At 36.9% G+C, this 25,378-nt stretch overlaps 1 protein-coding gene across 4 annotated transcripts in view; it reads left to right on the forward strand.

The window, feature by feature from the left end:
• BIVM (basic, immunoglobulin-like variable motif containing) overlaps window positions 1-25,378 on the forward strand; it is a 41,217-nt gene that overhangs the window by 6,145 nt on the left and 9,694 nt on the right. For 3 of the 4 annotated variants that reach the window (XM_090258692.1, XM_090258690.1, XM_090258691.1), the window contains exons 2-6: window positions 9,961-10,553; window positions 14,973-15,099; window positions 19,606-19,701; window positions 20,191-20,295; window positions 20,511-20,605. In XM_090258692.1, the coding sequence (XP_090114818.1) occupies window positions 10,076-10,553; window positions 14,973-15,099; window positions 19,606-19,701; window positions 20,191-20,295; window positions 20,511-20,605 (901 nt within the window). In that variant the 5' untranslated portion in view covers window positions 9,961-10,075. The remainder of the gene's footprint in view (window positions 1-9,960; window positions 10,554-14,972; window positions 15,100-19,605; window positions 19,702-20,190; window positions 20,296-20,510; window positions 20,606-25,378) is intronic. The other variant, XM_090258693.1, reaches the window with a different exon arrangement.

The raw sequence follows: 25,378 nt of genomic DNA on the forward strand, positions 1-25,378 counted from the left end.
AACTGGGCTAGGGTATAGAGGTCTAGGCAGACTTGGGGTGTCAGTGACTGAGTTTTGTGGTTTTGGAGTCGTGTGGCCATTCCCTCCACTTTCCTGTGAACCTAACTTGTGCCTCCCTCACAGGATATCCACTAGCCTGATTCTTCTGACTCCTGGCAGACACACTCTGCTGACATTGGGCTCCTGGTATAATCTGGGACAGACTGAATTGTGTGGCTCTAGGGCAGGGGCCATTTTTCCCTTGTACACCCAAACAATGCAGAGCCCTCCATTCACACAGCCAAATTTTGGTCTCTTTGGGCCTCATAAGATTTTCTGGCCTTATCCTGATGACTCCCTGAGACCCCATCCCATCACAAAGGTCTGCAAGCACCCAGAGGGTGGCAGCTAGACTTATATACCTTGGGTGTGACATTTGCTGAGTGGCCTCAGACCCGACACTGGCACCAAGATTGAACCTGTTTTCATCTGATGAACACTACTCGCCCCTACCTCGTGACTCACTGAGAACCTACCTCATGTAACTTGAGTACCACCAGAAGCTCTTTTAGAGACTGAGCCTAACAGGCAGCTGCCAGGTGGAGGCAGGTGGTGGTGGATCTTGGGTGTCTTTGGGCTTTTGCTGGCCTGCTCCTGGACTTGGTGCCAATAAAAGCTGGCTGTGGTGTGCAGCTTGGTCCTTCCTGAGAACACACAGGCTTAGCAGAGGCAGCCACAAACTGTGGACCACTTTGCAGCTCCAAATAGGTTACCCAGGGCCAGTCACAGACAGTGTCTGACATTTGTCTGCAGCAGAGTACCTCCAAAGAGGTCACAGAAATAACACTGTGTGGCCAGCTTCAGACAACATCAGAGAGGGCTACAATTAGTTTCACAAGTGGCATATCAAAAGGGAGATATCAGCAGGCACCAAACACAACTGAGGTAAATTTTGGTTTATGTGGTTAGCACCTGCACAGCAGATTGTACACTGAGGTACAGACTGATTCTCACAGTCAGCCAAGTTGAGGGTTTACCTCATGCACAAACAGGTCAATAGAAATCAAGACTCCATTACAATAGGAGGGCCCACATAATCCACACAAGGGACATTCCTAGAGCACCCTACTCAGATAATCAAGGAAACTGTGCCACTGGGTCCCATAGGACACCTACTGCATACGGCCATTCTACCAAGACTAGGACCATAACAGATCTATGTAATACATAGAAACAAACACAGGGAGGCACCCAAAATTGGGAGACCAAAAAAATGCCCTAAATGGAAGAACGGGAGAAAACTCCAGAAATAGAACTAAATGAAATAGAGGCAAGCTAGACTTCTCATAAATTGGAGGCATAGGTAGACACATTTAACCACCTTGTGCAACTATAGAAAGAATTACACTCAGATCTCAAAACTAATAATATCCATAACCGTCAGAAAATAAAACTGTATGGAAGCCCCAAAACCAAGGAATTAAAGACATGTTCACCCAGATGAGTAGGAGGGGCGGAGTAATGGATAAGGGTGGAGAGGTGTGGTGTGGAAAGGAGGAGATGGCAGTGGCAGCAGTGGAACAAATGGGAGGGATACCTTGGGAGAAAGCAATCCCAGCCTCAGGCAGACCACACAACCCAGGGTTCCAGCACCAGAAAGATAGTTGCCTAGTACCTCTGGCTGTAAAAACCAGTGGAGGTTGGGGCGGTGGAAGAAAATGCCAGATTTTTGCTGCTTAAAGGGCCAGCATGGTCTTAGAACATACACAAACCTACCCACTCCGTGATTCACCACTGGGGCAGCAGTTGGAAGGGTGCCAGTTGCACACAGGAAGGGGGTGAGGTGACTGGAAATGGGGGGAATGCTGGGCGAGTTTCTAGAAGCCAGGCAGCAGCATTGTACCCCATCCAAGCCTTCTCCACACAGCCAAAAAGTGGTGAAGCAGGTTGCCCTGCTCTGGTGATTACCTAAGGCTCCACCACACAATTTACTGGTGCCTTTTCTACATAGGCCAAGCTACTAAGACATGGAGTAAAAGCAGCTCTACCTAAATAAACACAGGGAGGCTGCTAAATTGAGGAGATAAAGAAATACGACACAAATGAAAGAACAGAACAAAACAACAGAAAAAGAATGAAATGAAACAGAAATGAAACAGAGATAGCCAAGCTATCAGATGCAGAGTTCAAAACACCAGTGATCAGGATGCTCAGAGAACTCCTTGAGTACAGCAAAACAACAACAACAACAACAAAGGAAGACATGAAGGTTACGCTAAGCAAAATAAAGAATAATCTACAGAAAATGAACAGAGAAGGGAAGGGAGCTGGGATTCAAACCAATGATTTGGAACATAAGGAAGAGATAATCATCCAGCCAGAAAAAAAAAAAAAAAAAGCAAGAATCTAAAAAAGTGAGGCTAGGCTTAGGAACCTCTGGAACATCTTCAAATGTGCCAACATCCAAATCATAGGGGTGCCAGAAGGAGAAGATGAAGAGCAAGAAATTGAAAACTTATGTGAAGAAATAATGAAAGAAAACTTCCCTAATTTGGTTAAGGAAATATACATACAACTCCAGGAAGCACAAAGAATCCCAAACACATTGGACCCAAAGAGGACCATGCCAAGACACATCCTAATTAAAATGGTAAAGCTTAAAGATAAAGAAAGAATCTTAAAAGCAGTAAGAGAAACTCAGAGAGTTACCTACAAAGGAGTTCCCATAGACTATCAGCTGCTTTCTCAAAAGAAACTTTGCAGTCAAGAAGGGACTGGCAAGAAGTATTCAAAGTGATAAAAAGCAAGGGCCTACAACCAAGATTACTCTATCCAGCAAAGCTATCATTTAGAATGGAAAGGTAGATAAAGTGCTTCGCAGACAAGATAAAGCTATCATTACAGAAAATGTTAAAGGGACTTATTTAAGAAAAAGAACTTGACCAAAACCATGAACATTAAAATGGCAACAAATTCACAACTATTAACAACTGAATCTAAAAAACACAAAACAAAACAAAACACCATCTAAGGAAACTAAGCAGAACAGGAACAGAATCATAGATATGGAGAGACTTTGGAGGGTTATTAGCTGGGTGGGGGAAGAGGGAGAATGGGTAAATGGTGCAGGGATTAAGAAGCATAATTGGTAGGAACAAAATAGGGGGAAGTGAAGAATAGCATAGGAAATGGAGAAGTCAAAGAACTTACATGCATGACTCATGGACATGAACTTAGGGTGGGAGGTTTGCTGGCAGGAAGGTGGGTCCTGGGTGGAGGTGGGCAAAGGGGGAAAAATTGGGACCACTCTAATAGCATAATCAATAAAATATACTTTAAAAAATGGAGGCAAGTTATTAACTGGATATAGAGTTCAAAAAAATGGTTATAAGGATGCTCAAGGAACTTATTGAGAACTTCAACAAAGAGATAGCTAGCATAAAGAGGGACATAGAAACCATAAAATTTATGAATTCAAAATGAAGAATAAGTATCAGAAATGAAAAATATTCTTGAAGAAATAAACAGTAGGTTGGTTGAAGCAAAGTATTGACTCAGTGATTTGGAAGATGAGGGAGATGGAAACACCCAATAAGAGAAGCAAAAAAAAAAAAAAAGAGATAGTTTAAGAAACCTTTGGGTAACATGAAGCATAACAGTGTCTGCCTCATAGGTGTACCAGAAGGAGAAGAGAGCAAGGGATAGAGAACCTATTTGAAGAAATAATGACCAAAAACTTCCCTACCTGGTGAAGAAAAAAGACACTCAAATCCAGGGAATGCAGAGAGTTCCAAAAAAGATGGACCCAAAGAGGTTCACACCAAGACACATCATAATTAAAATGGTAAAGGTTAAAAACAAAGAGATAATCTTAAAAGCATCAGGAGAAAGACAGTTACCTGCAAGGGAGCTCCCATAATATTGATAGCTGATTTCTCAACAGAAACATTTCAGGCCAGAAGGGACTGGCATGAAATATTCAATATGATAAAAAGCAAGAACCTACAACCAGGACTACTTTACCTAGCAAGGCTATCATTTAAAATTGAAGGAGAAATAAAAGAGCTTCCCATACAAAAAGAATCTAAAGGAGTTCGTTACCACCAAACCAGTATTATGAGAAATGTTAAAGGGCCTTTATGAGGAAGAAGGTGTAGAAGAAGAGGAAGAAGAAAAAGAAGGAGGAGAAGGCAAAAACAAGAACATACTGAAAAGAGTAAAATTGCAATGAATACAGACCTATTAATAATCACTTTAACTGTAAATGCCTTAAATGCTGCAGTCAAAAGACATAGGGTAGCAGGATGGATAAGAAAACAAGCCCCATACTTATGTGGTCTACAAGAGACCTCGTCGTCGTCGTCGGCAGCCGTCCGTCTCGAGAGACGATGGTGTAGCTTCTTAAGAGTCTATCTGCACCGCCGAGAATGGTTGTGCAGTCCGACTCGGGAGTGTCACGGTATCTGTCTCCTCCCGTGTTGAATCGACATCTTGCGATGACGCTGAAGCTACAGAGCCTGGGCAGGGTAATATGGAGGGTCTGCTGTTGCCCATGCAGTAGACCCCCCCTCTCTTCGCAGCTGAAGGGTCCAAGGGAAAGACGGAGTCAATACAGCTTGGCTTCAGGTGCGCCGCAGGAGTTGCCGGTGTTGACCACAATGTCAAACCGCCTTAGGGACTCCGGCTCCGGATTTTCTGTCGGGGTTTACTCCCTTAGCCTTTCCCCTGAAGAGGTATGCCGCAAGGCAGCGGAGGTTTTTTGGAGTCAGAGTTTTCCTTCTCTGATGTACCCTGACTGGAAGATCGAACCAGCGACACTTAGCTCGCAGGCCGACGCTTAATCCACTGAGCTAAACCAGCCAGGGCAACAAGAGACCTACCTTAGAATAAAACCTACACGCATATGAAAAGGGATGAGCAAAGGTATTCCATGCAAATGGAAAGGAAAAAAGATGGGGCAGCAATACTATGATGAAAAAATAGATTTTACATAAAAGGCTATAATAAGAGACAAAGAATGACACTGCATAATGATAAAGGGAGCAGTCCAACAAGATGATGTAATCCTTGTAAACATTTGTGCACCCAACATAGGAGCACCTAAATATATAAAGCAAATTTGATGGACATAAAGGGAGAGAGTGACAGTAAAACAGTAATAGTAGGGGATTTTAACATCCCATTAACATCAACCAGTAGATCTTCCAGGGAGAAAATCAACAAGGACACAGCAGCCTTAAATGACACACTAGATCAGATGGATTTAATTGATATCTTCAGTAGAATATACATCCTTTTTAATAGCACATGGATCATATTCTAGGATAGACCACATCTTAGGCCACAGAACAAGTCTCAATAAATTTAAGAAGATTGAAATCTAATAAAGCATGTTCTCAGAACATAATGGTATCAAACAAGAAATTAATCACAAGAAAAAAGGTGAAGAACACACAAAGATATGGAGGCTAAAAAACATGTTTCTAAACAATGAATTGGTTAACAATGAGATCAAGGAAGAAATCAAAAGATATTGTACTTTGCAACAAACAAAAATAAGAACAAAACAACCCAAAATCTATGGGACACAGTGAAAGTATTCCTTAAAGGGAAATTTATACATTACAGGTCTACCTGAAGAACAAGAAACATTTCAGATAAACAATATAACTTCCCACTTAAAGGAACTAGAGAAAGAACAAAGAACAAAACCTAAAGAAAGTAGAGGAAAGGACATAATAAAGATCACTGCAGACATAAACTGTATCTAAAAAAAAACCAATACAACAGATCAATGAAACCAAGAGCTGTTTTTTTGAAAAGAAAAAGTCGACTGACAAACCTTTAACCAGACTCATCAAGTAAAAATGAGAGGATCTAAATAAGTAAAATGAGAATTGAAAGAGGAGGTATAAAAACTGATGCTACAGAAATACAAAGGGTTGTGTAAGAATAATTATGAACAAATATATGCCAAGAAATTGGACAATATGAATGAAATGGATAAATTTCTAGAAACATGCAATCTTTTAAAACTGAATCAGGGAGAATCAGGAAATCTGAGAAGACAGATTATAACTAATGATATTGAAACAGTAATAAAAAAACTTTCGATGCACAGAAGTCCTGGATCGGATGACTTCACAGGTGAATTTTACCAAACATTTAAAGTACAACTATCCTCAAACTATTAAAAAACTCAAGAGGAGGAAAGCATTCCGAGCTCATTTTACAGGCCAGCATTATTCTAATTCCCAAACCAGATAAAGACATTCCAAAGAAAGAAAATTATAGGCCACTCTCCCTGAACACAGAAGCTAAAATCCTCAACAAAATATTAACAAGCCAAATACAATACATTAAAGACATCATATACGATGATCAAAGGGGATATATTCCTGGGGTGCAACATTGGTACAAAATCTGCAAATCAATAAATGTGACACATCATATAAACAAAATGAAGGACAGAAACCACACGATCATATCAATAGATATATAAGAAGTATTTGATAAAAGCCAGCACCCTTTTATGATAAAAACTCTCAGCAAAGTGGGAATAGAGGGAAAATACCTCAACATGACAGACCTACAGCCAACATGATACTCAAAGGCAAAAACTATAAGCATTTCCCTTAAGATTGGGAACAAGGCAAGGATATCCTCTTTCACCATTTTTATTCAACATAGTATTAGCCACAGCAATTAGACAAGAAAAAGAAATAAAAGTCACCCAAATTGAAATGGAAGAAGTAAAACTGTCATTATTTGCAGATGACATGATACTGTATATATAGAATCCTAAGGATTCCACCCCAAAACTGCTAGTACTGATAAATGAATACAGTAGAGGAGCAGGATGTAACATAAATATTCAGTCAGGATTCAGTTGCATTTTTATACACCAATAATGAACTATCAGAAAGAGGAATTAAAAATAATCCCATCTACAGTGCCATAAAAATATCTAGGGATAAGTGTAACCAAGGATGTAAAGACCTGTACTTGGAAAATTATAACACACTGAAGAAATAAATTGAAGAAGCTACAGATAGATGGAAGCATAGATCATGTTCATGGATAGGAAGAATTAACATCATTAAAATGTCGATACTACCCAAAGTAATCTATAGATTCATCAAATTTTTAATCAAGATATCAAGGATGCATTTTACAGTACCAGAAAAATAGTCCAAAAATTTATATGGAATGACAAAATACCCTGAATAGCCACAGCCATCTTCAGAAAGAAGAATGAAGTTAGAGGAATCACGCTACCTATATCAAAGTATACTACAAGGCCACAGTATTGAAAAAAGCAGAGTACTGGTATAAAAACAGACATGTAGTTCAATGGGACAGAATAGAGAGCTGAGAAGTAAACCCTCACCTTTATGTTCAATTAACATTTGACAAAGGCAAGAACACACAATGGGGTATAGACTATCTATTCAATAAATGGTGTTGGGAATTTTAAACAGATACATGCAAAATGAAACTGGACAACTTTCTTGCAGCATACATAACAATAAACTCAAAATAGTTTAAAGACTTAAATGGGATTGCATCTAACTAAAAAGATTTTGCACAGCAAAGGCAACCATTAACAAAATGAACAGGGAACTCCTGAATGGGAGAATATTTTCACCAATGATACTTTTTATAAGAGGTTAATATCTGAAATTTATAATGAACTTATATAACTCAACATCCTCCAAAATACAATCCAATTAAAAAATGGGCAAAGGACCTGAATGGATACTTCTTCAAGAGGACATACAGATGGCCCATAGATATATGAAAAAGCAATCAACATCACTAGCCATTAGAGAGATGCAAATTAAAACCACAGTGAGATATAACCTCAAACTTGTCAGAATGACTATCATCAATAAATCAACAAACAATGAGATTTGGTGAGGATATGTAGAAAAGGAAACCCTCATGCATTCTTGGTTTGAATGTAGATTTCTGCAGACACTAGGGAAAGCAGTTACTTAAGAAAATTAAAAATGGAGCTGCCTTATGACCCAGCAATTCCATGCCTGGGAATATTTCTGAAGACACCCAAAACTCTAATTTGAAAGAATATATACACTCCTATGTTCACTGCAGTGTTACTCACAATAGCTAAGATTTGGAAGCAAACCAAATGTCCATCAGTAGATGAATGGATACAAAAAGTGATACATTTACACAATGGAATACCCCATGGCTGTAAAAAAAGAAGGAACTCTTAATGAAACAGCATGGGTGGATCTGAAGAGTATTATGATAAGTGAAACAAGCCAGTCAGAGAAGGACAAGTACAATATGACTTCACTTATATGTGGAATCTAATGAACAAAATAAACAAAATAAAAACAGATTCATAGTTACAGAAAATAGACTGACAGCTGTCAGAAGGGAGAGGACTTGGGAGACTGGGTGAAAAAAGTGAAGGGATTAAGAAAAAACAAACAAACAAAAAAGCACAAAAAACTCAAAGACAGATAATAGTGTGGTAAATATCAGAGGGAAAGGGGGTTTGAGGGATGTAGAAGAGGGTATGGGGGTAAATGGTGATGGAAGAAATGGTGATGGAAAAAAACTTGACTTGGGGTGGGGAACACTCAATACAATATATAGATGATGTATTATAGAATCATACACCTGAAACCTATATAATTTTATTAACCAGTGTCTCTCCAGTAAATCAATACATTTTTTGAAAAAGGACTAAAGGAAATTTTTTAAAAAAGTAAAACAAAAAACCAAGACTGCTTCATTTAAAAATACTTAATTCTGTCATTGTTGATTTTAATCTGTGCTCATTATTCATCATGTATTCTTTATCCCTATATGTTTTTAAATAACCTTGATAATGCCTTATTTTCTAGACAACTTTATCAAGATTCAATCCACAAATCATACAATTCAGCCATTTAAAGTGTACAATTACATGGCTTTTCCTATATTCACAAATGCATTTTCCTCACTTCAAAAAGAAACCCCATTACCCCCAACTTTTTCTTACCTTCCATCCCTTGGTAACCACTACTCTACTTTTTGTCTTTATGGAATGGATTTATTTATTCTGGGCACATCATATAAATGGAATCATACACTATCTGCTCCTTTGTGATTGGCTTCATTCACTTAGCTTAACACTTTCAAGGTCTATCCATGTTGTAACATGGTTCATTACTTAATTTAGTTTTATTGCCTAATAATATTCCATAGTATAGGTATACTACATTTTATTTATTCATTCATTAATTGATATATTTGGATTGTTTTCATTTTCTTGCTATTATAAATAACGCTACTATGAACATTTGTATAGATGTATGTTTTCAATTTTCATGGATATATACCTAGGAGTGAAATTGCTGTGTCATATGGTAACTCAATGTAAATGTTTAAAGAACTTTTCCAAAGTGACTCGACCATGTTGCACTTCCATTAGCAGTGAATGAGGGTTCCAGTTTCTCCACGTCCTTTGTGAGTGTGTGTGTTTTACTTATTATTTTTTTAAAATTTGTGATTTATTTATTGTTTTTCTATTACAGTTGTCCCACTTTCCCCCCTGTTGCTCCCCACCCCACTCTCCACGTACTTATTGTTATCTGTCTTTTTGATTATATTCATACTCTTGGGTGTCACGTGCTATCTCACTGTGGTTTTGATTTGCATTTCTGTTAAAGCTAATGTTCCTGAGCTTCTTTTCATGCACTTATTGGCTATTTCTATATCATATTTGGGGGGGTATTCATATACTTTGCAATTTTTGAATTGGGCTATTTGTTTTTTATTCCAATGCATTATTTTAAAATAATTTCTTTAATAGGACAGATGGTCAGTGATCATAACTCTAGGCATATAGTAGTTGTAAAATAAACAGAGAATGAAGGCATATGACAGTTGGTACATTTTTTAAGGGATTTTTTTTTTTTTTTAGTGTCTGGTGGGTTGTTGATTTCTTTCTCCTCCTCTTTTTAGGAGCCAGTTTTGCAGCTCTCAACTTTTTGTAGAATGCTGTAAATAGTTGTCACAGTTTTTCAAGAAACAGAGTTACAACTTCCTCCTCTCAACAGAACTTTTATAGTTGCATTCAATGCCTAACATTGCAGAAGGAGAAAGGGCAAATGGTTCTGGAAATGGTGAGCACAAATCTGAGGGAAAGTGTCCTAAAGGGAACCTACAAGATGCTGTACAGTCTTTCTGCACACGTACCTCAGAAGCACCCTTGGGTTCCAAAGGAGATGGTCATTATCCATGGAGCTGTCCGGTGACCCATACTCGGGAGAAAATTTATGCCATCTGTTCAGACTATGCCTTTCTCAACCAGGCAACTTCAATCTATAAAACTCCGAATCCATCCCATTCTTCTTGCATCCCTGATAGTACCTCTTTATCTGCTGGAAATAATTCATCAAGATACATTGGCATCCCAACTAGTACATCAGAGATCATCTACAATGAGGAAAATAGCTTCGAAAACTTATCCAATAGTCTGGGCAAGCTCCCTCTCGCTTGGGAAATTGATAAATCTGAATTTGATGGGGCGACCACAAATTTGAAACACAAACCAGGTAAGGAAGGAGCCATGAAGTTCACATATGAAAATAATAAACAACATATTTTGTTTCAGTTTGCTATTAAATGTGTTTTTCTTTTATAATACTGAAGTGGGAACATTACTATCATCTTGTCTATCATTATAGTTAAAAGATAACTTTGGGCATGAGACATTTGGTTCATTAATGTGTTGCCATTGGAAACTTCAAACATTACTCTTACATTTTGAGAGCTTTGAAAAATCTAGGATGCTGTAGAATACAGATATTACAGATACGTACATAGTGACTTCGAAATGGTTAATGAGGTGGCTAGGATAACATACTACTATTTTATAGTTTTGCAGGGAAATGAATTCATATTTCCCAATTAAATATCTGGTTTTCTTTTCTATCATATAATATTGAGACTTTTTGGTTGTTACAATTTTTTGAGTACCCCACACGGTCTTTAGCTACCACTGAGTAAGTAGTGTACTACGCAATTTGGGTGCTGTTCACCTGGGAAGTATACCTTGGGTGCAGTGCATAGCCTTCACAGTTGCATTATGGTGGTCCTCTGGCAGATACTCATGCTTTCACCTTTTTCACTGAACTCACAGTAACACAGGAATTTTATGAGGTAGGTACGGTTACCCCTTTTCATAGATGAAATTGAGGCATAGAGGAGATAAGATAAGTTGACTATCCAAATGTGCACAGCTAGTTAGAAGTAGTATTTTACTTCTAGGCTTCTCTGATCATTTTGTAAAACCACCATGTGTACCCTTTCATTTGCAAAATCAACTTGGTTCACGGAATGTTTTGTAAATTTGTAATTTTCAGGGTGTGAGGGATATTCACTGTGTCTATATTTATGAATGATTGGCCTATATATTTTTTGATAATGTCTTTTTCAGGTGTTAGAATTTGGGCTATGCAGGTCTCCTAAGATAAGTTGCATTCTGTAGTGTTGGTGTAGTGTTCTACAAATATTTATTAGGTCAAAGTCTTTGAAAGTGTTGCTCACATGTTCTGTCTCTCTACTTAATTTTTGTCTTGTTCTATCAAATGCTGGAAATGGAGTGTTAAAACTCTCCAACTATGATTGTGGAATTTTCTTTTCTCCACTTAATTCTGTTGATTTTTGTTATCATGTAATCTGAAGCTTTGTTATTAGGTACTCACACATTTATGATTTTTATTTCTCCTTGATGAATTGATCTTTTATCATTTTGAAGTGTTCCTCATTATTCCTGGCAATATTTCTTGTTCTGAAAGCTACTTTGTTTGATATTTATATAGCTCAGTGGTTTTCAACCAGTGTGCTGCAAGAATTTTCAAAACATGCAATACCTTAATATTTATTCAGGGCCACTGACCTCTTTTCCCTTAGATTGCTAAATATAGAAATGATAACTGTCAACACAACAATAGCTGTGAATGAATCAAAATTAAACCTTTTTTTTCATCAGATTGGCAAAAAGTATAGTTTTTGTTGTGCTGCAGAAGTTTGGTAATTAGCTTGTGTGTACACAAGATGAAAAAGGTTGAAATCACTGATATAACTAATCTAGCTTTATTTTGACTAGTTTTTGCAGGTTACATCTTTTTCCATTTATTTATTTTCAACCTATATCTTTTTATATTTAAAGTACATCTTTTAAAGGTAGCTAAGTATATTCAGTGAATTGTTTATTTCAGATATTTATTTTAGTTCTAGAATTTATATTTTTAAATAGTATCTGTTTCATATTTTGGATTTGCTATCTTTTCATTCATTACTAGAGCATTTTATTTATCCCATAAAGCATAATTATAATACCAACTTTAAAATCCTTATCTGCCCATTTAAAAATCTGAGTTATCTCACAGTTGGGCTTTTTTTCTTGAGAATGTGTTACATTTTTCTTTTCAGTTTCCTCACTTGTTCAGTAATTTAAAAAAATTATTTCCTAAATATTGGGAATGTTACTTTATGGTGATTTTTAGATTCTGGTATATTCCTCCAGAGTGTTTCTTTTTTAAATTAATTAATTAGTTAAGCAGCAGTTAATTTGATTGGGCTCAATCAACTCTGTCTGTTGAGGACATTGCAAATCTCAGTTCAGTTCTTTAAGCCTCAGCTGTGCTGTTTGGGGTCTGCTTAGGATTTGGGTCAGATTTATACACAGAATTTAGGCCTCCCCTTATCTGATTCTCTTCTTTCTGGTGTCCCCCCACCTTATTTTTCATTTACTGTGATTGTTCAAAACTCTGTCCTGTGGTTCTTCAGGTCAAAAAGATAGTGGGCATTCTACATTTATTCACTATCTTTATACCTTTCTTCAAAAACCAGCATGGTAGATAGAGGTACATATACAATATGCATGTATATTTGGTGTTGGGGCTTTATGGGTGTGTTGTGGGCAGGGTGATGTATGGAAGCAGGAATATGGCAATGACAAGGGGCAATGGGCAGAGGTTACCAGATTGATGAGACGGGGAGACAAAGTCTTCAGGTGTCACTCTTTTATGTTCCCCTCTCAAAATTAGCTTCCACTTTGATGGAGCTTTCTTCCTCAAATTGAATGGAGTTTTGTTGTGGGACCAGTTCTCAGTGTGGCAGTGTGAGATGTTATGAAGGATGCTCATTTGGAACACATATTCTTATTTACCCTCAGGGGTTTCTGGGATTAAGCTCAGAATAGAGAAAGAAGAACACAGAGCAGGCTTAGGTAGGCACAGAGGAAAGTGTGTGGGTACAGACCACTCTGGGTTGCTGAGGTCAGGATTATCATGCTTCATTAGCTTCTAAAATTCAGAGTGGCTGGGAAAACTGTTTAGAGAATTAAGACATTATTGGGTAGTGAATACATCTCAAGAAATGGTGGAAAGTAGGTTTTCCTTTACTTGGAGCTGTAAAATGTATTTATTATTAAAGGAAATTTGTCATAATGAGATTTTTTCTCATTTTTTTCAAGCTCATGTTTGCCAGTGGTTGTTTAGCTCTGTGAGAAATTTTATGTTCTCTGAAAGTTAGAAAGAATAATTAGAGGCAAGGGGGGATAATTTGTTTCTGGATATTATGGTGTTTGTTATTATGACATTTAAGAAAAATTAGAGAAATATCCTGTGTAACAATAATTTCTGAGTTCCAGCTGGTTTTGGGTGCCAAATGATTTCATTGTACAGCTACTTAAGTGATAAAATGGGTTCTTTTCCAGATTTGTTTTTTGGCACGTATCTATATAATTTATGTTTCATGATTAATGAATAACTCATAAAAATAAAATATTAGCTTTTATGTAATTTTATAACAGATTTGATTATTTTTAAATATGTGTACATTACTGAAGTATTTGAGCATAGCTGCCTGAAGTGTTAATTGTATTTTAGTGAAATGAGAATTGAATATTATTCATATTTTAATTTATGTAATCTTTTGACTGAGTAATCCATTAGCTTGGCTCAGAAATAAAAAGCATAAAAATTAAACACTATAAAGTCTAACTCATTTTTGTCTTCCTTCTGTCTAGCTCCCAATTCCCCTCCCCAAATAGGTAACCACTATGTGTCTTTTGGAGAGAGAAAGAGAGAAACAGAGAGTGAGGTAGAGAGCGAGGGGAAAGAGGGAGGGAGGGCGGGGAGAGAGAGAGAGAGAAGGAGGCAGAGAGAGAGAGAGGAAGAGAGAGAGAGGACATACACGGCACAGTAAAAAGAGACCTTTTGCCATTCTAGTTCCTGGTGCTAAAGTCTCGTTTTAATAATGCACATACGTTTATCATTTGTGATCTCTGTAGGCCTGGAGATATTTTTAAACGTTATTGCATTAGTGGATCTATTGTTTTTACTTTTTAACAGTTATATTAATGTGGTTTCATTGTTTTACAGAAAGGATACATTTTCTGGAAAATGGTTAATTAAATATTGTACTGTTGGTAATTTTATTTTCTAAATTAAAGATTTTGTGATTGATTCTTTTATTAGCTAAGTGACCTGCTTAGGAAAAAACCTGATAGAAAATAATATTCATGGTTGTTTAAATTTGTTCTTATTTTCTCTCTTTAAGGTAGGAGGTTTTTTTTTTTTTTTTTATCCTCACCTGAGGACATTTAAAAAATTGCTTTTAGAGAGAGAGGAAGGGAGTGAGAGAGAGAGAGAAGCATCAATTGGTTGCCTTTTTGGATGTGCCCCTTCTAGGGATGGAACCCACAACCTGGGTATGTGCCCTCACCAGGAATCAAACCTGCAGCTTTTCAGTCTACAGGATGATGCTTCAGCCAACTGAGCCATACAGGCCAGGGCAGTGGAACAGTATGTTTGAAGATACATAAATTTCTTCAATATGTTTGCAAATATCATTTTTAGAACTAGTGGCAGTTACTTTTTAATTTTGTTCCATAATTAATTTCTTTGCCTTGTCAATTCACTTCATCTTAAGCATTTTGCTTATTTTATACTCTTATATTCTAGGCAATGTAAAGAAACAAATTTCCAAGAAAAAAACTTCAGATAAAAAAGGAAGACATCAAAGGGAGTGGCCTCAGTATTCTCCTCTTGAGGATATTAAGCAGCGGAAAGTATTAGACCTCAGACGATGGTAATCTCTAAAAGTTGAATTTTTTCTCCCTTAACCACAATAGCATTGCTATACTTAATTCCTGGGTTAAATTTAGATTTCCCAGATTGTTCTGAAAATGTCTTCATGCCAGGTTGTTCAAAGTGGGACCCAACTATGAACCATACTTTGTGTTTGCTTGTTGTAGCCCATATGTCTCTCTTAATCTAGAATAGTCACCACCTCACTCCCTCAAATTTTAATTCTAGGAAATTGACTTATTGAAGAGACTTGGCCAGATTTCTTTTTGTAAAAAAATTTGTTTATTTATTTTTAGAGAGAAGGGATGGGAGGGAAAAAGAGGGAGATAAGCATCGATGTAAGAGAGAAACATCGATCAGTTAGTTGCCTCTCCTCTGCGCCCCAACATGGAACCGAACTTGCAGCCCAGGCATGTGTGCTGACTGGGAATCCAACTGGAGGACACCCAACCAACTGAGCCACACTGGTCAGCATTTGGCCAGATATCTTGTAGAATGTCGTATCTTCCAAATTTGTCTGATATTTTCCTATTAGTTGTATAATTCATTTATATGATCTCGGTATTTCCTGAAAACTGGAAGTTAGATATAAAGACGTGATTAGGTTCTGGTTGAACGTTTTAGGCAAGACTACTGCCTAAGTGATCCTGTGTGCTTCATGTTATATCACATTAGGAGGCACACAGTATTTGGTCATTCAGTATTAGATATACTAAGAGGGATTACTGGATTTAGAAGGTGACAGCCGTAGCCCACATTGGCAAGTTATTTTTTTCCCTCTACAACCATCAAGTAATCAGTGGGGTGACAGTGGCATTAGGCTAATATCCTGTTCCCATCAACTTTTCACCTAGTGGTTTGAGCCAAATCCATTGCTGATCCTTGCCTGATTCCGTATTGTGAAATGGTGATATCTCAAAGTTCTATTATTTTTTCTGCCTTTATTTGCTGGCATTCTTCTAACAAGAAGAGCTTTTCTTTATCAACTAAGTCTATTTGGTTACTTTAAAATACAGTTCCTGTTCCAAAAAAATGTTTAATTCATGATAGCTATAAAGTTGCTAATCTCTGATTTGAGGTTTTCAAAAATTATTTGTGTGAGGTTTTAGAGATGCTAGATCTTTTTCACTTATTTAATAAGTATTGGGCCCTTAACTATGGGCTGAGAATACAGAGATACATAAAACATGGTCTTTGTTCTCTTAAGATTTAAAATTTAGTTGAGAAGAGGGGGCTAAGCAGAAAATGTAAAATATTTCAGGAGGCAATTTTTCAGATGATGGGTATGAATAAAGAAACAACATGATGATGGCCATTCTGACTGGTGTGAGGTGGTATCTCATTGTGGTAAGGTTACCCTCCTTGCCTTTAAAGGGACTACATTAAGTCCATTTTTAATTTATCCTGTTCATTTGCATAAACATAACAAGAGCAGCAAATGATCACTTATGATCTTTAGTTCTGCTTTGCTGGAACTTACCCAAGGAATATTTGGGGTGACCCTCAGTCTGTTCTTCAGGGCACAGAAGCTGGGCCACATACCTGGCATTCATCCTTGCCTGTACACACCTGTCCTTTCCAAGTCTTTCTGGTTTTTCATTGTGCCTTAAGGTCCCTTCTAGGAGATATATCAGTGAAAATGTTGCTACGTGGGATATCTGAAATTTTCCTGCCTACTTTTTCCTCTAGGACTTTTGTGGTGTCACGGCTTACATTTAGGTCTTTGATCCATTTTGAGTTTATTCTGCTGTATGGTGTAAGTTGGTGGTCTAGTTTCATTTTTTTGCATGTCCCTGTCCAGTTCTCCCAACACCATTTGTTGAAGAGGCTCTTTTCACTCCATTTGATGTTCTTTCCCCCTTTGTCAAATATTAGTTGAGACCTTCGCCCATTGTCCTTTACAAGATTACAAAGGGTCTTAATATCTGAGAGGGGGGGATAGTTATTTTTTACAAACCAGGGGTATGGACTTGGGGGGGGGATTGCTGGGGGAGGGAGATGCTGTGTGGAGGGGAGTAAAGGGAAGAAAATTGGAACTGTTGTAACAATATAATCAATAAAATACATTAAAAAAAAAGAAACAACATGAGAGGAAGTAATGAACATCAGAAAGTTTCACTGAAAAGCTGGGTCTAAGGAGAGGAAATCTGAGGAGATAGAGGTCGTTGAATGGATGGTAAGAAAGTGTCTGGCATATTGGTAATGAAGGGTAAACTAGCTTGTCTAGAGTGAGGATCAGAGAAGCTGAGAAAATTGCTCATCATCACATGGCAAGTAAGTAGATCATTTATTGAAACCAAAGAGAGCCATACTCCAAAGACCATGTTCTTTCTTTTTTTTTGTATCCTCACCTGAGGACATTTTTATTGTTTTTTAGAAAGACAGAAAGGGAAAGAGGAAGGGAAAGAGGCATGGAAAGAGAGAAACATCTATGTGAGAGAAAAGCATCAATTGCCTCCTCTTCGCACCCAGACCAGGGATGGTAGGCGCCCAGACTGGGATTGAACGTCAACCTTTCGGCTATGGGACAATGCTCCAACCAAGCCACACTGGCCAGGGCCAAAGTTCATGTTCTTTATAACATCTTTTGTGATCTATTTCTTTGATATTAGGCTAAAGATTTAAATTTTGGGTGTGCAAAGATAAGCCATTGGTGATTTCTTAACAAAAGGATATTTATAAAGATAAATTGGAAGTAGTATGAAAAGTGTACTAGAGAAGAAACACTAGAATCAAAAACATCAATGTTGCTTTCTTTGGAGCAAAGTTTTGCCCATTTTTGTTTCTAATCCCCTAGACTTAATATTTGTTTTAGCAACAAATATGAATAATTATATTTTAATAGTATAACATGTGAGGCCATAAAGGCTTGGATGAGAAAGGAAAGATGGGAGAAATAACCTGAGGGGAAAAATTACCAGGATGATAACCTTATTTCCCACTAAGAACATTATATGGGATAGGGTTGGAATGGAAAGACCCTCAGAAAGTAGAAGGGCGTCAGTAAAAGTTTTAAGCTGGCCATGAAAAAGACCAGTACACAAGTTTGGATTGATGAAGAAGTATAAAAAATCTTAAGGATGTCTAAGGTTGAGCCCAACGTTTTGTGAAGAATTGTCTAAAATAAAAGGGGAGATTTAAATATGGTAGAATGAGGTCTTTTTATTTTATTCCTTCCCTGACACCCATAAAATCAATAACAACAAGATGAAAAACAAAGAAAACTCTGTCTTTGTTGAAACAAAGAAATAGCAAAGTCCCCAAACCATAGGTTTAAACCATACTTATCAAATTCTGTGCATAAACTGATAGCCTTAAACAATGCAGGTTTCCCTCAAGTTCATGTGATGGTCCTGAAACCATCTAGTAACCCTTTGGTTAGATCTAGGGGTATGAGAAGTCACATCTGTGCTGAAGCTTTGGAATTCTTCATGGAAATCAAGGTCAGTGCTACAGAAGTGCAGGGAGGGTTGCAGAGGAAACAGTGTACTGATGGCCACTTGATTATCTTACTCCCTAACTCCCAGCTGAAGACACTGCCTCTAGAGAATTGCTGGGGAGGTGGTGATTGCAAGAGTTGTACACAGGCCACACACTTCCTGATTTCAAAATGTATTACAGAGATATAATAATTAAAACAGTGTGATAACTGGAGTAAAGATAGACATATAGAACAGTGCAGTAGAACGGAAAGTCCAGAAATAAACCCTCAGTTAAATGAGAAAAAAAAATCTTGGGCAAGGGTGCCAGGACCACAGAATAGAGAGAAGGCAGTCTCTTTAGAAAATGGTGCTGGGAAAAGTAGATACCCACATGCAAAAGAATGAAGTTGGACCATTACTTCACATTATACACAAAAATTAACCCAAAATGGGAGTAAAGACATAAATATAAGACCTAAAACTATAAAACTCTTAGAAGAAAACATAGGGAAAAAGCTTTATGACTTTTCATTTGTCAGTGATTTCTGGGATATGATATCAAAATCACATGTAACAAAAGCAAAAATAGACAAAAGGGACTATATCAAACTTAAAAAACTCTGTGCACCAAAGGAAATAGTTAACAAAGTGAAAAGGCAACATACAGAATTTGAAAAGATATTTGTAGATTATATATCTGATAGGGCTTTAATATCTAGAATATATAAAGAACTATTAGAATTGAAGTTGTAAATAATCATATATGCAGCTCAACTAGGAATTTGCACTGGAATTTTAGTAGTTGGTGTCTAAATTTATATACCATTATTTTTTTCATTGGTTTGGGTAATATCCACTAACTAGTAGTCATACTCAGCCATCTTTATTAAGATGAATGATTTATTGTTGTTATGCATTTATGATGGATTTAATAAATATAAAAATATTTAAGTGAATAAAAAATTTTATATTGGCTCAAATGATCAAAATTTTCATTATTTTAACACTTTTAGTTACCATGAGTGTTATATTTTTATATGCCTATTTTGTATTCATTCAAGTGAAGAAAAGTCTTGTTTTCCCAGGTACTGCATAAGCCGACCACAATATAAGACTTCTTGTGGTATCACCTCATTAATTTCTTGTTGGAATTTCTTATATAGCACAATGGGAGCTGGAAAGTAAGTATGTTAATTTTTAAAAGTTAATTTTAGAGAGAAAGGCAAGGAGAGAAAGAGAGACAGAGAGAGAGAGACAGAGACATGGATTTTTTTCCCCACTGTTTATGCATTCATTGGTTTATTCTTGTATGTGGCTTGACTGGGTATAGAACCCACAACTTTGGGATGTGGGGACAATGCTCTAACCAAGTCAGCTACCCAACCAGGGCAGATATGTTAATTTATTGGTATTTCTGGACTCCCACTTATTCAGTGTTGCTCATTCCATAATGGAAGGTTTTTAAGGATTTTTTGTAAATTGAGGAAAAACTGCTGAATTTTATTTTAAGCCTATTAGCTACAAATATATGCATGCATTATTTTTGATAAAATAAAAATAAAAAATATTACTAAAATTATTTCCAACCACACAGACATATTAACATTGAAACAGGTTATATTTGCATATGGTTAGAATTGTAAAATGAAAGGCAATGTTTCTTTTTGTAGTCTTCCACCTATTACCCAAGAAGAAGCATTACATGTTTTGGGCTTTCAACCCCCATTTGAAGATATTAGGTTTGGCCCTTTCACTGGAAATACAACACTTATGAGGTATGAAGCCTTCACATAGAAATAATACCTTATTTCTAGTTCTGCAAAATAATAATGCTGTAGATATATGTTGATAGTAAGCTGTGTATCCAGCTGCCAGACCCCAATCTGTAGTAGATATGCCAAATTTGGGCTCTGCTTGAATTTCTTTAAAATCGGAATAGTGCCATCTTTGTTATGGAACTGTTGCTATGAGCAAATGTTTTTATTTTCAGATGGTTTAGACAAATTAATGACCACTTCCATGTGAAAGGATGCTCGTATGTTCTATATAAACCTCATGGGAAGAATAAAACAGCTGGAGAAACTGGTAGGTAAACCTATAGAAGATTTATATGCACTACTGGGGGAGGATTTTAGGGGATAGAGGGATCAAGCAAAAAGGTAAAAGTACTCATGGACATGTGCAACAGTGTGGTGATTGCTGAGGGGAAGGGGATATAAGAGGACTAAATAGCAATGAAAAAAATTAAAAAGTTAAAAAAAGATTTATATACATGTACATGCACATATATGCTCTAGAATATCTCATGCATTAGCTGTTTTGATTATGTAAATGCTAAACACAATCTGTTACTTTTATATCTCTTTATCCAAGGTGAAAATCATAATAGTAGTCTGTAGGGCACTTTTCAATATACAGTTTAATATTTTTAGTTCTTCTCATCTTTGCATGTAGAGCTTTTAGGCTTTTAAGGCATATCACAAATACTACTTTACTGTATTATTTGGCTCCATAGGGTGTGTGAGTGTGTGTGTGTATGTGGGTGTGCATGCATGCATGTGTGCTGGTTAAACTCTTTCAGAAAGCAGCATGGAATTTGCAATTCCTTTTCCTAAAAGGGAATGCAAGGATTTTAGAGTAGTTGATGTTAGACTTGCATATAACATAACAACATGGACTATGAAAGTGACAAAGTTGTATTGTGGAGTAGTCTTGGTTATAACAGAGAGTAAAGGAATTGATTTTAAGGACTGTTTCAGTTAGGTGCTGATTTAAATAATTTACATTATTTGACAATTTTCACCTTTTAATTTGGCAATAATATTTTGACTTTACAAGTCAGAAAATTGTAATGCTGTGTTAAAGAAAAATTATTCTGATGTTAAAATTATAAGGATAATTTTATTCAAGACTATTGTAATAGGGGTATTGCGATGGGGGAGAGTTGGTTCAACCTGAATGCAACAAAAGCACTAAGGGTAGTGGAATTCTTGCTAAATTGGTCTAACAGGATTCTTACAATAGGCACATTAAGGGCTTAGACCTCAAGGGTCAGGGATGAAGAATCTAATCAAATATCAGAGGTGACTAATATCTAAATTGACTTAGTAGGATTCTTGCTAAAACTGGATTCAGCAAGGATGGACACAGAAGTCCTAGATTGAGGCCTAGTTGAGAAGAGGGCTCAGAAAAGCCTAACTAATGTTTAGTCAAGGAGAGAGTCTTTGTCAACAGAGAGGGTATATGGTTTACCAAGGGTAAGGATTGAACATAGAGGAGGATATATTTCTGTTGACCTATATCAGGTATATCAAGTTGGTTATGAGTCAGGTAAATCTGGAATTCACATGTTGGTTTCTACACATGCTGGTTTTATGATCTTGAACAAGGAAGTTAGGTACTTACTGAGGCCAGTGTAGACCTTTGTCTTTCCATATTTACACCTTCCTCAAAGGGTCACTGTGAAGATAAAGAAGACATGTTTGTAGTATGTTTAGCTCCTTGTTTGATACAGACTAAGGACTCAATAAATGTTAGCTTTTATCCTTACTGACAGGATTCTGTGCAGGGGGCATGTCCCAGTGCAAAAGGCAGCTTTAAATGGTGTTTTAGTACTTTTTTTCTGTTTCTAGTGAGACTGTCAACACACCTCTCTTATAAATTGATCAGGCAATTGACCCAGTGATCCCACTTCTGGGAATATAAGGTCTATCTGGAAAGAGTCCAGCCATTGTTAACAGCACCAGAATGCTAAGAATGACATTGATGTAACCTGGATGCCAAGGAGAGTAGACTGGAGTGTGCATGTGTGAACAATGATGACTTCACTGTACTAGTTAGTGGGGGCGGTATACACCATTGAGTGAGCATGTATACTGTGTGGCTTTCACATTCAAAATGACTGAGTGAGTAGAGCAACAAATCTGCATCAAACTTTGTATTGATGCATTGAACATTCCTCAGCAGAAAATATTCGGATAATTCAGAAGGCCACAACTATGGGAAACTGGTGATTGGCAGCTTCATCACAACAATGTGCCTGCTCATGCATCACGTCTCATTGCAGAGTTTTTTTGGTGAAACATCAAATCACCCAGGTGACTCAGCCTGACTACAGCCCAGATTTGGTGCCCTGTAACTTCTGGCTTTTCCTGGAACTAAAATCACCTTTGAAAGGGAAGTGATTTCAGACCATCAATGAGATTTAGGAAAATATGATGGGGCAGCTGATGGCGACTGGCAGAACTGATGGTGATTGGGAGAACTGTGTGAGGTCCCAAGATGCCTCCTTTGAAGGGGACTGAGGTGTCATTGTCTTATGTACAATGTTTCTTGTATTTTGTATATTTTTCAATAAATGTCTTTATTTTTCATATTATATGTCTGGATATCTTCTGGACAGACCTCATATATCTGAAGGAACCCAAAACACTCATTTGAAAGAACATAAGCATCCCTATGTTCATTGCAGCATTATTTACAATTGCCAAGATGTGGAAGCAGCCCAAGTGTCTGTCCATCAGTAAATAAGAGGATAAAACAACCAGGGGACATTCACACAATGGAAGGCTACTTGGCTGTAAAAAAGAAGAAAATTTTACCCTTTGTGACAATATGGTTGGACCTGGAGAACATTATGCTAAGTAAAATAAGCCAGTCAGAGAAACACAAATACCATATAATTTCACTCATATGTGGAATCTAATGAACAAACTGAACTACCAAGGAAAATAGAGACAGACTCAGATAGAGTAGGATGACAGCTAAGCAGGGGGTGGGGGGTGGGAAGTTAGGAGCTGGAGGGATTGAGCAAAAAGGGAAAAGCACTCATGGACATAGACAACAGTGTGGTGATTGCTGGGGAGAGGAAGGTATAAGGGGACTAAATGGTAATGGAAAAAATACAATAAAATTCACGAAAATAAAATAACTTGATTAGGCAGTTGAAACTAAGAAAGTATATGCTTTCCAATGTATATAAGCCTTTCTCATTTGAGGAATTGTACAAACTACCTATACTCCCTGTCTTCCCCTTTTGGCAGGGGAGAGGAGCGGTTGCTACAATTTCTTCATTACATTTTAATGTTGTATTTTCCCAGTGTTATTCCTGTTTTCATTTTCCTATTACAGTATTTGACTCTTCTCTGTTTCTTTTTCTATGTGTATTTTCTGAAGGATGAATGATTTGCCTCCCACCCACCCCTTTGGAATTTTCTTGTCTTTTTCTTCAATAATCATTTGGCTCAGGCAACACCTACTTTATCTCTGAAGCTTTCCCTGTCACCTTAGAAGCCAATTCCTCTGAATTCCTATAGTAATGATTATTTGTGTCTGTCATGTGATATTTGGCGTATGCAGCCTTATATTGTGCTGCATTTTTTCAATGTGTCCAGCTCCTAGATAGCAGCCCTTTGATTCCAAATATGATACCCTAATGACCTCACACTGTTACCCTAGACTTCTAATTGTATTCAGAGGAGGAGTGGTACATGTGTCAGGTAAAAGTCTTTTCTGTTCTCTCTCATTGTGGAAGAAAGTGTTGCATAAATAGGCTTTTCTCATTTGTCTCTGGGATATGTTGCTGTTCATTTAAAAAGTACTTTGAAATGTATCTTCTCTTTTTGTTTCGGTTATTTTTTAAGGACCATTAGGCCTGTTTTCTACAGTAGGCTTTAAGCTTTCCTGGGGACTATGCTTCTTTGATTTTATAACTCCCTGTTCTTGCTGACATTCTCATTTCCACTGGACCCCTCAGTTCAATCATGTAATAAAAACAAAATCCAGGGATTGTGACAAAATTAACATATTTAACTGTTAATATGCATTGACCTATCTTTTTCAGAGATGGAACTATTCATGATAAAAGCTTGTGCTGGAAGTTGTCAACATTAGTTTCACTTACCATTGTTATTATTACTATTATATTCAAGTAACTTCAAACTGTTGGGTCACTTAGCTACCAACATTTGTGCCAGAGAAGTCTAGATTTTTTAAAAATTAGATAGCTTGAAAATTACACTAAAGTTCATGTATTTAATTTTTATTCTTCCAGTAGGTATTGTAACATTATTTTTGCTTAACAGGGAATAGCTACTTCTGTCCTATCCTAGCATAACTCATATATACCCTCACCATGGCTATTGCTATAATCTTACTGCCATGCATTAGCATGTTTTAGGCAGATTGTACATTAAGAATTCATTTTCCTAATCCACTGGTTTTCTCCAATTCGTAATAGACACAAGGCCAGATCAGTCTTTTTAATGTGCGATGCTAATAGATCTCTTTCTTTTTGAAGAGCTCTCTAGTGCTTGTTTAAGGCATAAATTCTTTAGCATCGTTCAAAGCCAATATAGATTGGCCTTTCCACTGTTGTCCTACATGTATCAGTTCTGTTTAAAATATTTCAAGGGAATGAAAGCTTTGCAGGATATTATGCTGCTGGATTACAGAATTTGGTTCTTGTTGAAGTTGTAAAAATGCCTTCTAATAAATTGTTCTTGAGTTCTCTATAGTTCTATAGATGATGAAACTCTACAGAACAAACTCATTCTACACTGTGAGTATCAGAATGTTGATATATTAATTTAGAGTGATAAATACAATATCAGAGATTCCAGAATTCTCCCTTTGGCTGCTCAGGACATACACTGCTCCTCACAGTACAGTATGCCAGCTAATCCTGTTAGTTTCTTTCTTCTTTCTTTTTACCATATAGATTAGGGCTGTGCATTTGGTAGTGGCTGCTTTGTTGATTAAATTTTAGGTTTCTTAGATATATGCTGGTCTAGAGTGAATATCATTCTGAATTTAGTTTCCATCTGTAACATATTTATATGTCTTCTGCTAAATGGAATT

Source organism: Furipterus horrens, unplaced genomic scaffold (assembly GCF_987537825.1).
Source record: "Furipterus horrens unplaced genomic scaffold, mFurHor1.1.pri manual_scaffold_12, whole genome shotgun sequence".
Classification (NCBI taxonomy): Eukaryota; Metazoa; Chordata; class Mammalia; order Chiroptera; family Furipteridae; genus Furipterus; species Furipterus horrens.